Source organism: Rhinoderma darwinii, chromosome 5, assembly GCF_050947455.1.
Source record: "Rhinoderma darwinii isolate aRhiDar2 chromosome 5, aRhiDar2.hap1, whole genome shotgun sequence".
Classification (NCBI taxonomy): Eukaryota; Metazoa; Chordata; class Amphibia; order Anura; family Rhinodermatidae; genus Rhinoderma; species Rhinoderma darwinii.
Genome location: NC_134691.1, coordinates 321,189,192 through 321,201,858, shown reverse-complemented (window position 1 = coordinate 321,201,858; position 12,667 = coordinate 321,189,192). Strand labels below are relative to the sequence as shown.

At 41.0% G+C, this 12,667-nt stretch overlaps 1 protein-coding gene across 3 annotated transcripts in view; it reads right to left on the bottom strand.

The window, feature by feature from the left end:
• The window catches only part of NEBL (nebulette), a 195,720-nt gene that overhangs the window by 23,538 nt on the left and 159,515 nt on the right, over positions 1-12,667 (bottom strand). The window contains exons 9-15 of one of the 3 annotated variants that reach the window (XM_075827579.1): positions 11,266-11,379; positions 6,382-6,486; positions 2,926-3,030; positions 1,749-1,856; positions 954-1,064; positions 226-336; positions 33-143 (exon numbers count right to left, since the gene is read on the bottom strand). The exons of the other annotated variants lie outside the window; for them this stretch is intronic. Coding sequence (XP_075683694.1) covers positions 33-143; positions 226-336; positions 954-1,064; positions 1,749-1,856; positions 2,926-3,030; positions 6,382-6,486; positions 11,266-11,379 — 765 coding nt within the window. The remainder of the gene's footprint in view (positions 1-32; positions 144-225; positions 337-953; positions 1,065-1,748; positions 1,857-2,925; positions 3,031-6,381; positions 6,487-11,265; positions 11,380-12,667) is intronic. 3 annotated transcript variants of the gene reach the window in all.

The window sequence follows — 12,667 nt, the reverse complement described above, 5'->3', positions numbered from 1 at the left end:
CCATGCATGAACCTAAGCCTGAATATCATTACCTCACTGACTAGTTCGGTTGCCCGTTTAGCTCGGATCATTTCGGGGAGGTCCGCTCTGAACTCCATGCCTTTTCCTTTAATATCATTTTCCAGGTCCTTCCGATACTCTTTCTTAAAATAAGAAGTAAAACACAAATGCTGTAACTTAAATACTATGTACGCTTTAATTATCACACATTCTTATTACACCTACCTCATTTAATATTTGGGAAGCATTTTTCACCCTAATTAAATCCGGCGTATCTTCCAGAACGGTGAAGCCCTTTCCTTTGATCCCCTCTTGCAAGTCTTTTCTGTACTCCCTCTAACATTGGTAAGAAAAATGAGTAGACATTAGACTAGACATTGGCCCATACTTATTATACAGTTTTACGACTGGTTGCAATTTTTGGGGGCGCAAACCGTGACGTGCCACAAATTGGCGGTAACATTTTCTCGACGCTTGCCAATTTGGAAAGTCTCTAAGGAGATGTTGTTTCGGCACAGTATAGTACTAGCCACAATAACACAAATACATATAAGACTCAAGACGGCCAATAAACTCAACTGGCCAAGGTTGCAGCACAGTGATTAAACACGTAATTTGTTGGGGAAGGGAACAATTTTGACTTTGCTATTCGGCCTTGTCATTTCTATGTACGCCCCTGCCTAACCATTGCTGGACATAGTGCAATCATGTGCTTTAATATGCTTCTGTGTAGACCTGGCATCTGGGGAAGCAAGTCCTCTGAACTGAAACATGTAGGGTTAGGTAACGGGCCAATGATAGATAGATAGATAGATAGATAGATAGATAGATAGATAGATAGATAGATAGATAGATAGATAGATTAGATAAAGATCAGACCAGAAGTAGAAGAAAGCAGAGATAACCAATTAGAAAATTCTTCTGATTAAAACCATAACGTTACATGGGTATACCTCGCTGACCAGGTTCATAGCATGTTTTGCATGCAGGAACGTTGGAGTGAGTTCCAGGTCCACTGATGCTTTTCCCTTTATTGCCTCTTCAAAATCTTTCCGGTATAATTTCTGTTAATTAAAAAAGCACAACTGTGAGGATGTAGTTATACCCATTAACCCACTAGTTATGTTATCTCTTGGGGGATGTACAGGGTTAAAAAAAAAAACAACATGGCTGCTTTCTTCCAAAAATAGTGCAACACCTGTTCACTGGTTGTATGAGGTGTTGCAGCTCAGACGCACTCACTTCAATGGAGCTGAGCAATACCAGACACAACCCATGGACAGTTGTGGTGCTGTTTCTGGAAGAAAAGAGACATGTTTTTCTAATCCTGTACAACCCTTAAAATAATGGATTAAAGTATCAAGGATGTAAGTAGGACAATCACATCCTCACTGCGTGATCGCAGTGAGGAGGAGGAGGAGTGGAGCATGCGCTCTGCTGCTCCATTCAATGTCTACGGGGCTGACGGAAACAACCGAGCGCTGTACTCGGCGGTCTTTATCAGTCCCGTAGATATTGAATGGAGCGACACCGTGCACACTCGACTATGGCCCTATTCAAAGTTCCCGCTGCAGGGGGTGCAGTGCGTAGGAAGGGGGGGGGGGCTCGGGAACTCTGTTATAGAGATTGGTGGGGGTCCCAGCGATGGGGCTTTCAGCATTGAGACAATTATCACCTATACATGTCAATTGTGGGAAAATTCCTTTAATATATGTAACTCATGTTCAGATTGTGATCATTTTACCAACCTCACTCTGAATTTTTTGAGCCTCCTTTGAAACATTGTACGACGGAGTGTCAACAAATTCAAGCATCGACCTCCCCTTTGATTGTTCATACTCTTCTCTGTATTTGACCTGTAGAGCAAGATCAAATTATAAATAAATTATATAAATGGATAATAGTCATGTAAATATATTGGAATGTATCCAGGTAAGATTCTCAGTAAAATGGCACAAACAAACACCTATCCTAAAAAATTGTCACAATGAAGCAGGGTCCAAAAATACATTTCATATTGTACAATAATGTTCCAGCAGCATATGGCAACTGAACATGGCCAACTAGGTGTTACGTTGAGGTCATGAACCTAGAAGGACTGCAACTATACAACTGTTTCCACTGAATGCTATTGGAGTGTGACTCTAGGGCTATGTTCACACAGGGCGGATACGCTGCGTAAAACAGGGTTTAGGGGTCCCGTTCTAGAGATAGGTGCGGGTTCCAGAGGTGGGACCTGCATCTATCTGACATTTATGACATATCCTGTGGATATGTCATAAAAGTCTCTGATGGGAAAACCCCTTTAGTATAAAAAGGGGGCAAGAAGACAATCTCTTTCAACATGAGTACATTGGATCCTAGCACAATGACTGGGCCTTGAAAAACAGAAATGTCTCACTCACATGGAGTCTCAAATCAAATTAAAAAGTTCCACCATGGGCATACATAGAGTCTATATGGCCCCATAACAAAATTGGGCCACATGTGGCCTCAGCTCTGGTTTGCGGCATCCATTAAAGAAGAGGAGAGCAGAATGACCTGCTTGTCCCCTGTTCTTTTTTTTAATGTTGGAGTTTCTGGAAAGTGGGAGCCTATATTGGAAACAAAGATGAAGCCAACCGAAACTGGGACCTTTGATCCCCATGTGCTTAATGAATTGTGTTGTCTTTAGGGTGTGTACATCCTTCATCTTTAATTATCTTGTCACAGTATTTTATAGAACACAATATCACAATATAGTAGTATTATTATTATCATTGATTTGTACAGTGCAGTTCAAAAGAGGCATAACAAATGGCAGTGACCAGATACAATATGAGAGGGTGGCACCCATATAAGCTTAAAAACACAAGACATCAAAATTGCTAGGTCGTTGTTTTATTATCTTTTATTATGTATAGTAAATGTCAATTATAATCGTACCTGACTTTGCAGTACCGCATTCTCTTTATGATGAATCTGTTCTGCTGTATCCAAAGCAAAATGGTAATTCCCCTTGTTTTCCTCAAATTGTTTTTTGTAGACTTTCTGAAAGACAAAGCATATGTCCACTTTCACAACTAATATTTTGTATTGCTCCAATTCATCTGAAAAATGAAGCAAATTTACAAATAGTGTTGATTTAAAATGTCCTATTGTTTTGTGTCTACAGTTCCCATCTGTTTCCATGGTAACAGACTACAAAGAAAGCCTGTGTAGTCTGATACTGCAAACTCTCTTCTCTCTGTCATTTACTTTGTATTAAAAGGGAGTATGCCTGCAGGATCAGAATACACAGGTACACCTTGTGTACTGATATATTAGGAAATTACTTAAATAACAATTCTCTAGTAAAGGGTTATTATTGTGAAAACAATTGTGGGTGCCATTTTCCTGTAAATACTAGCAGATTCCAGACTACTACTCCCACTTTAAGGGCAGATTCACACGAGCGTTGCGTTTTTGCGCGCGCAAACAACGCAGCGTTTTGCACGCGCAAAAACCATTTGACAGCTGCGTGTGACATCCGTGTCTGATGCGCGGCTGCGTGATTTTCGCGCAGCCGCCATCATAGAGATGAGGCTAGTCGACGGCCGTCACTGTCCAAGGTGCTGAAAGAGCTAACTCTTTCAGCACCCTCGACAGTGAATGCCGAACACAATATCGCAAAACCTGTAGAAAAAAAAAAAAAGTTCGTACTTACCGAGAACTTCCCAGCCGTTGCCTTGGTGACGCGTCCTTGGTGACGCGTCCTTGGTGACGCGCCTCTCTTGACATCGGGCCCCACCTCCCTGGATGACGCGCCAGTCCATGTGACCGCTGCAGCTTGTGCTTGGCCTGTGATTGGCTGGAGCTGTCACTTGGACTTAATTGTCATCCCGGGAGGTCAGACTGGAGGAAGAAGCCGGGAGTTAGCGGTAAGTCAGAACTTCGTTTTTTTTTCTACAGGTTCATGTATTTTGGGATCGGAAGTCACGGTCCATGGTGCTGAAACAGTTTAACTCTTTCAGCACCATGGACAGTGACTACCTCTTGACGTCGCGTACCGATAATTTTTTTGCCGGGATCGGCCAAAACGAGTTTGGCCGAACCCGGTGAAGTTCGGTACGCTTGTCCGGCTTCGCTCATCGCAAAGACACTCCGTTTGGATGTTCGGAAACAGAAAAGCACGTGGTGCTTTTCTGTTTTCATTCATCCTTTTCACTGCTGTTGCGCGAATCACGCTTGTCCCACGGAAGTGCTTCCGTGTGGTGCGCGTGATTTTCACGCACCCATTGACTTCAAAGGATGCGTGATGCGCGAAATACGCAGAGTTATTGAACCTGTCACGCTTTTTGCGCAGCAGACAAACGCTGCGCAAAAAGCACGGACTGTCTGTACTGCCCCATAGACTTGTATTGGTCCATGCGTGCCGCGTGAAAACCACGCGGCCCGCACGGACCGAATACACGCTCGTGTGAATCCCCCCTAAAAGTGAAAGATTCTGGTAATATCACTATATTAGTGAACTCATTTTTGTACAATTTCCTAAGCTATTGTTTAAAGTGATTCCACAGGTGGAGCTTGACCTTTGGATTCCAATCTAGCCTGTTCCTATGGCCAGAACTCTGGATGCCTTACTCTAGTAGACCATCAGGGATCATCTCTTCAATGCATTTTCTTTATTCTTCTTTTTTTTTTTAATGACCCTCTCCATTTTATGAGGGTTATTGGTAGAGGTCATTAAATCAGAGTTATGGAAAGCAAAACCCAAGGAAACTTGAAACTGGCGCATACTGTGAAATTATAACTAGTTATCTGAATAAAATTTAATATTTCCACAAAATTTTTGATTTGGCAAAAGACTAGCACAGAGGTGTCCGGACTTTTGAGGTACAAGCTAGATTTTGTAGAGTCTTAGTTGGGAGATTTACTAACCAATCAAGTAACCGTATGTCTAAATCCACACATTGTGGTTATAGTGCACCAAATTATACAGAGGTCTACCGGCTATAGATGCCCCAAAACAGTGTGCCAATTACAGATGCCTCCAAACAGTATACCTCACTGTCATTCCAAGATTCCCCTCAACATATTTTGCCAGCCACAGATACCCCAAAAACAGTGTTCGAAGTATCGCGGTGGAGGCAGGTAGGGCTGTCAGGCGTTTTTACCCAGTTTTGGGCTTGAGCTTGACCCGGCTTCTCTGACTACACTTTGGATCCTCCACTGTAATGCATACTCATTACGTGACCCTCAGCTTATCTGACTACGCTCACATGTGTTTCACAGTACTCAAACCTGGTTTTCACTGACCTCCGTTACCTGATCATATCTACTTCAACCGGTATTGTGATCTATTGGTCACCGCTTAGTCGATCTCACTCAACTATTTGGCAACCCTTGATTTAGCAGGATCTTAGATCACACAGTAGATCAATTAAACCACAGTGGATCCAAGTGGTCATGGAAATTATTGTTCTTAATCCAAAAGCCAAAGTCCTCCTCTATTTAAAGGAATACATTTATTGAATAAAAAAAGGGGGGTAAAGAGAGAGAGGGTCAACCCGGACGCTAATGGTTTAGAGTTACAGCATGGCAACATTTTGCATAGGATGTGTATTCACCATTCCAGGGGTCAGAAATAGTCAATTTCAGTAGAACACACTTTATAAATGGAGATCTGTTTTAATTGAGTTTTGGTAGATGTACGAGTTCAAAGGAGAATTGAAACACAACTAGTAGAATATCATAAGATTATCTATCAAATGCAGCCAATGTTTTTCAATAAGTATTATTCACAATATTTGAGCAATATCCCATATGGAAAAAAAAAGCTTACACTGCATTAGGCTGTATTCACATGAGCATATTCGGTCCGTAAAGGACAGAACGTATTTCAGCCACAAGTCCCGGGGACTGAACACACTGCAGGGGCCGGGCTCCTAGCATCATAGTTATGTACGATGCTAGGAGTCCCTGCCTCTCCATGGAACTACTGTCCCGTACTGAAAACATGATTACAGTACGGGACAGTTGTCCCGCAGCGAGGCAGGGACTCCTAACATCGTACATAACTATGATGCTAGGAGCCCGGCTCCCTGCAGTGTGTTCGGTCCCCGGGACTTGTGGCTGAAATACGTTCTGTCCTTTACGGACCGAACATGCTCGTGTGAATCCAGCCGTACTCCTCCAACAAATATAGTTTCATGACATAATTAGGACCCCAATGTTTACATCCCTTCATTTATCAATGGCATGAGTACATAGGATAGTATTAGTAAGAGTACAATGACCCTTCTATAGAAATAATAAGGATTCTGATCAAGATTACCATAGGGGCAGTAGGGATCATTTAATAGATGACGATCTGTATTTAATAACTGTCAGGTATCAAATTCTCCCTCCCCGTGTACTTACATTGCTTTGTAGTTTGGTGGCCCTCAGAGCATGTTCCAGGTGGAGCAAATTTGGAAGGTCTACAGGTGTATAATCTATGATATGTTTGTCTTTCCTATACTTCACCTGAAAAACAGGGTCAAGATGTGGGAGGCAAAATTAAGCATCAAATAAAACAAAATAGAAAAATATATTCATCACCACCATCTCATCATTGTGTAACTGGATAATTAAGGGGAGGGATGGAAAGATAACCCCAGTCTATACGCCCTATTATGGTATATGGATTCTGTTAGTCGTCGCAGCCTGTGCTATAGACATCTATTTATTTGAATGACTGCCATGTAATGCTACTTCTCCTGAGCAGCGACTTTGGCAGGGGAATGAGTGGACTGAGATGGTTGATTCAGGAGTTAGTGCAGCCGATTGTTTTGGTAAGACAATTCCTTTAAGGCGTCAATGGGGAGGAAGCCCCAACTTACAGGTCGGTCACATAACATGGAAAATTGAAGTTCTCTAAATGCGAAGTGTTCATCTGATAGACTGTGTTTATATGCGATAAGTCATATATCAACGTATCATTAAGAATGAACTGTAGTGGCACAAAGCTCATAGGCCATATCTATTAATGGAAAATACCAGTAAACAAAACTGGAGATCCTATTGTAACTATCATTTAGGGAGTCTTTTCATACTCTCTAATGAATATTTTTTTTTCGAAGCAGTGGCCCAAAAATGTTCAGGCGGCTGTTTTGCTATGGAGGCTGCGACTGACAGGTGACACCACTGGATCTCCACCCACAAAATATATTAGAAGAGATTTGAAGTGTAGTAATAGGTGCCACCAGCATTTCAAGTCACAACCTCTCAGAGAGAGTAAGATGGTGACAAGCACCCAGCGTTGGATTGAGGCTTTAGCAGTAATTTTTTTTTTTAAATTTTCATAATTTTTCACTAAACTGAATGGGGTTTTACCATAGACATTGTTAGCCTATCTACATAAGTGGTAGGTGTTCCATAACCCTTGAGCCAACCCCTTGCCCTCTTGTTTACTAATAATGCAGTTCTTCTGGAGAGTTTAGTCCTTAACAGGCTCTCACAACCTAATAGATGGAATCTACTGATTCTCCTTGGGGAGATCCAGCTGGTAGGGAGTCTAAAGGGCAATGCTTCCTGGGAAAAAGTATGCAAAATAGTTCTCCTCCAGAAGGAAGAAAACGGTCTCTTTAGTGCCACTTATAGGTGACTACCATGTCCAACCCATTAAAGATCCTTGAAACATGACTCAAGTTAATAGCCAAATCAGAGACACTAATCTGTAGACTAGTTTGGAGTTGTTGCTTCTCATCAGCACGGAGGGTTCTCTTTTACTGAATGAGATACATTTGAAGCAGCTGTTGGAAGGTACTGATTCTCCGTTCAGAGATCCAGCTGGTAGGGATCAAAATAGCTCTCATACAGAAGGAAGAAAAAAAAGGAGAAGCAGTTGCATGATCTGCCTCTAGGGTATGTGCACCCTTGAGTCTGCTCAACTATACCGATAGAATGTGGAATAGTGAATATAAACCTGCCATGCATGTGACATTTGTCATGTATGCAACAAATTTATCAGCCAGCGTGAGACATTTTGAGGAATATAATGTATGCAATTGCAAACATAAGAGAAACAATAGCACCAAACACTAAGCGGCTGAAAAAAGGTACAAGGGATGAATAGATAATATAAATTAATTTGATTACGTAAATTATAGTATTATTTTTAGGCTCAGGATTTCTCCTGTAAACATTATCAAGAGCATTTTGAAACAAGAATTGTACCTTTCTTGAAAGAAGGTTAAAAACAGCGATGGACTCCTTTATGCAGAACGTACAATAGTTTCTATTGAGTCATGGAAACCACAGGCTGTGTGCTCCATGGTGTGCAGTAATAATTAAAGTATGTGTATTCTATAAACTAATGGCTTCATTCACGTATAATAGGTTTGTATACAGTAGTTATGGCCTTCTTTGTAATTACTTCTTAATTGAGCTCCTTAGTTTTCCAACATACAAAAGAGAACATAAGAAAATTTCAAGAGCAAGAAAATAATTTGGTTTACTTCTTTGCTAAAAAAGTTTGTATGAGGACAATTGTTTGTGCTTGTTAAATCTATGAAATTGGTTGTATTGTGTTATTCCAAAGCTAAAAAGATCCTCGATGGAATATGAGTCATTGCACTTTGAGTAGTTCTTTCCAGCCATATAGCAAAGTAGAAATTCAGTGGATATTGTAGATATGACTATGTACTAAAAACACACTTCCAGGTTAAGAAGAGTGCACTTTAGTGAAACGCAGCCAATGGGAATGGATCATTGACATTTTACTAAGAGGGTGCAGGCTTTGGTCTACTGTGTCATATTTAGTGCCGTACAGAATGGTGCAGCTATCAGGTATGTTCACGCAAGGCATAACACAGCGTATCCGCCCTGGAAGCCGCAGGGAATTCCATCCGAAAAACCGCAAAAAATTGTGGTGCAGTTTCTCGGCTGGTGTGTCCGCTGCGGAAAATAGCAGGATAAAAGAAAAAAAATCATACTTACCCGTAGCCATGACAACGCGTCCCTCTGAGGTCCTGCAGCACGGCCTCCTTGGATGACGTTTCATCCCATGTGACCGCTGCAGCCTGTGATTGGCTGCAGCAGTTGCATGGGATGAAACGTCATCACATGAGCCCAGACTGAATGAAAACGTAAGAGAGTTCTGAGAAAGCATGAATATTTTTTTCTGCGTTGCAATTTTTGCGCAAAGATCGTAACATCTGATATTTGTTGCAAGTTTTACCTCCCCATTGAATTCAGTGGGGAAAACCCACAACAGAAAAGCAACGATTCCGCAACATGAATTGACATGCTGCGGATTAAAAAACCGCACCGCAGATCAATTTATAAAAGTTCTGTTTGGCCGTTTTGGTTTTTTTCAGCGTGTGGATAAGATTTGTTCAAATCTCATCCCCTTTGCTGCTACTGTAATCGGCTGTAGATTTTGCTCAATGAAATCTATTGCGGAAACTCTGCAGTGTTTAAGCTACGTGTGAACCCGGCCATCTGTTCTGTATCTATACAGCGCTCAATGCTATGTCCTATTTACAATTTGTGCTCTTAAAGGGGTTATTTCTCCGACAGCAGGCAAAAAAAAAAACATCCACCAAACACCTAAAAAAATTGACATGCACTGTAATTCTAATGTTTTCATCATAAAAAATAAATCAATATGTTCGTACCATTTCATCCATATCGCTACTCAAATGCTGTAAGACGTCCTGGTTGTAGAAGGGACTGCACGCTGTTCTTAGGATGTTTTCCTACATGTCCCATGATGCTTTGCTGTCCTCTCTGCACACTTATCGCCACCCACCACATCCCTCTGCCCGTCCTCCTGTATTGTTTCGCCCCTAGTCCGCCCACACCTTCACACATCAGTCTTCAACCTCGCTTCTTCTGATAAATCCACCACACTTCTTTCAGAGTTTCACTGCAGCTCCTGAATGTGAACATGTCCCAGGTAAAAATACCCTCCACAAAGATTACCCAAAATTATCATTCCCATTGGTGGTGGTAAGGAGCATGCGCAGATTGGCCAGGAGGAGTCACTAAGGCAATTAGACCCTGCGCAGGCGCAATGCTAGATTGCTGAAGGGGGCTGGCTTATCAAGCAAATGGCATCAGCGCCAGCCCTTTGTGGTCACATGTTGAGTAATGCGCCGACACCAAGTGAAGTAGAAAGAAGTCCAAGGTCACGTGTAGGGGTGTCATCAAGAATCAGAAAACAACAGAATAAATGGATCACGTGACTGCTGTAGCGACTGGCGTTTTCATCCAAAAAATGCAAGTATATTGAGAAAATTGTTTATATGTAGGGCCCAATTTTTATTCAGACACCCTAACAGGGCTTATTCACCCTAAAACTGGGGCTGCTAATAATAATAATACCAATAATAATAAAGTCCCCCAATGGTCTTTTCTGAACTTGAGAGACAGAACATAAAAATAAGAGGTAAAAGAAAAAATAATAGAAATATACAAAAAAGACGGCCCCCCACCAATCATTGTATAACACTAACCCTGATCCAATTACTCTAAAATAGACTGGTAATATATAAAAATTATCGGTATATAATGACGAACACAAATAAAAAGTCTAACACTAGAATAACACTATATGCTTACCAGTAAAATTAACAAGAATGTCTAAAAATATTTTCAGAATCTGATTTTCTGCATTGTTAATGTGATATTTCAGTGCGATATGTAAAAGACTCTGGCTACCTGCAGTCACCACTAGAGGGAGCTTACTGTATACAATTATAATCAATAATAAATCAGTATGCAGTAAGCTCCTAAGCTCCAGCCTATTATCTCTATGTCTGTGCTGTAATTTTGTGGTCTGGGGCAGAAAAATAGAGCTTTGGCCACTTTGAAAATATATTGATTAAATTACAATGTTGGACCTGAGAAATAACTTGTATATGTGTATAAAGTTTTATATTTATGGATCTATATATCCAAGGACCTCTAGTATACAGCGCACCTTGAAAACTCGCATTTGGGGAATTAGAGTGAAATAATTGGGTACCATTATACTGCACAATCTGAACTGACTTACTGTAGATTGTGCAACGTAAACTTATCTATGAGTAGAAAAAACTTTTTTAGTAATTTATATAGTTTTACTAGATTTGGCAAAACACACAATTATATGTCAAATAATAGGGATGTGCAATAGTATACATATAATTCTTAGTAACATCTAACTTAATGACAAGGAAAGATTTCCAAGACCTGAATGAAATAAGACCAAACAATATTAGTAAATTTCAAGATAAGGTAAAGATTTGTCATGAAAGTATAGCAGCCAAAACTACATACGTCACTGGCCAAGGCTGTCGCAGCTTGTGCCTGTCTAAAGCTGGCGCTATCCAGTGGGTTGTAACACGGTCTCCTACCCTTCATTTCCTTATCAAACTGTTCTTTGTATTTCACCTGAAGGAAAAAAATATTTATGAGGGGGGTGTATGATTTCCATAAATTAGTTTTAATTTGAAAACTATTTTGGCAAGACGAGGTCCCAGAAACGGTGGCATATGTGTTAGTCAAGAATACATTTTCAGGGGGCCCCGAGTCAGAGATGAGGCACAAAATGTTTGGACCATACCACCATAACAACCGTCAATGTGGTGCCACTAACAGTGCCAGCAGAGGTCAACACATAAACTGTGCCCTCAGAGTGCCTCCAATAAACCGTTCCAGCAGAGTACTCCCAGTAAACAGTGCTAGCAGAGTGCCCTCATAAACAATAGTGCTCCCTGATAAAAAGTGTCAAACTGTCACACATATAAGTGTACCAGCTGAGTGCCCCCAATAAACAAACATCAGGGACTAGCACAGTACCCCCTGATAAACAGGGCCAGCAGTATGCCCAAAAAAGTAAACAATGGTGCCAGCAGAGTGCCCCATTAAACAGTGGCAGCATGTTGCTTCCCTTCATACAGCTGTTTGCAAGCGTCACTGGTGAGAGCATTGGGAGCAACATAAATACACATGCAGCAAGCTCCCCATAGATGGGGCTGTGTTCTGCCGGGATTCCATGCGATCTGATCAGGCGAGATTTATGGAATCCAGACATAAAGAATTTGTAGTTCCAGCAGCCAAAGGAAATTTTAAAAATAAAAAACTTTTATTTAGAAAAACATGGACGTGTACACTCCATAGAAAGGGGGGTCAGAATCGCTTACGCATTTCAGGAAAACTAGTCCTTAGTCATAGCTCTAAAAAACACATGTGAAGCCGTCTAAGATATACACATAAATGAACAAGGCTCCTCTAAAGGAGACACCCAACCAGAAGAAACCACATCTGTGCATTGATTACATTAGGTATGTGTGTTATATGGGATAAGTAAACAAAAATGAATACAATGCTGTATAAATATCTAAGAGAATCTCAATAAAAGGTAAGCAGGATACAGAATAAGGCGACACAATGATTTAGTAAAAATACATCAAATCATCACGGTAATTTGGGCCTTGGGGATGCCTGGTGTCTAGTGTGAGTATCCAATGGGATTCTATGCTGAGAAAAGCCTTTCTCCAATCTCCTCCCCTTTTTTGGCGTGAAACCCTCTCAATGGAGATGTTACAGCATATAATGTACACCGTCCAAATAATTAAAAGAATTGTGATTGCCCGATGGAGGCCAAATTTTCACCTACCCTGGCCGATCTTTATATGGTTTTATGGGAGGAAAAAAATCTACTAAATGATACCAACCC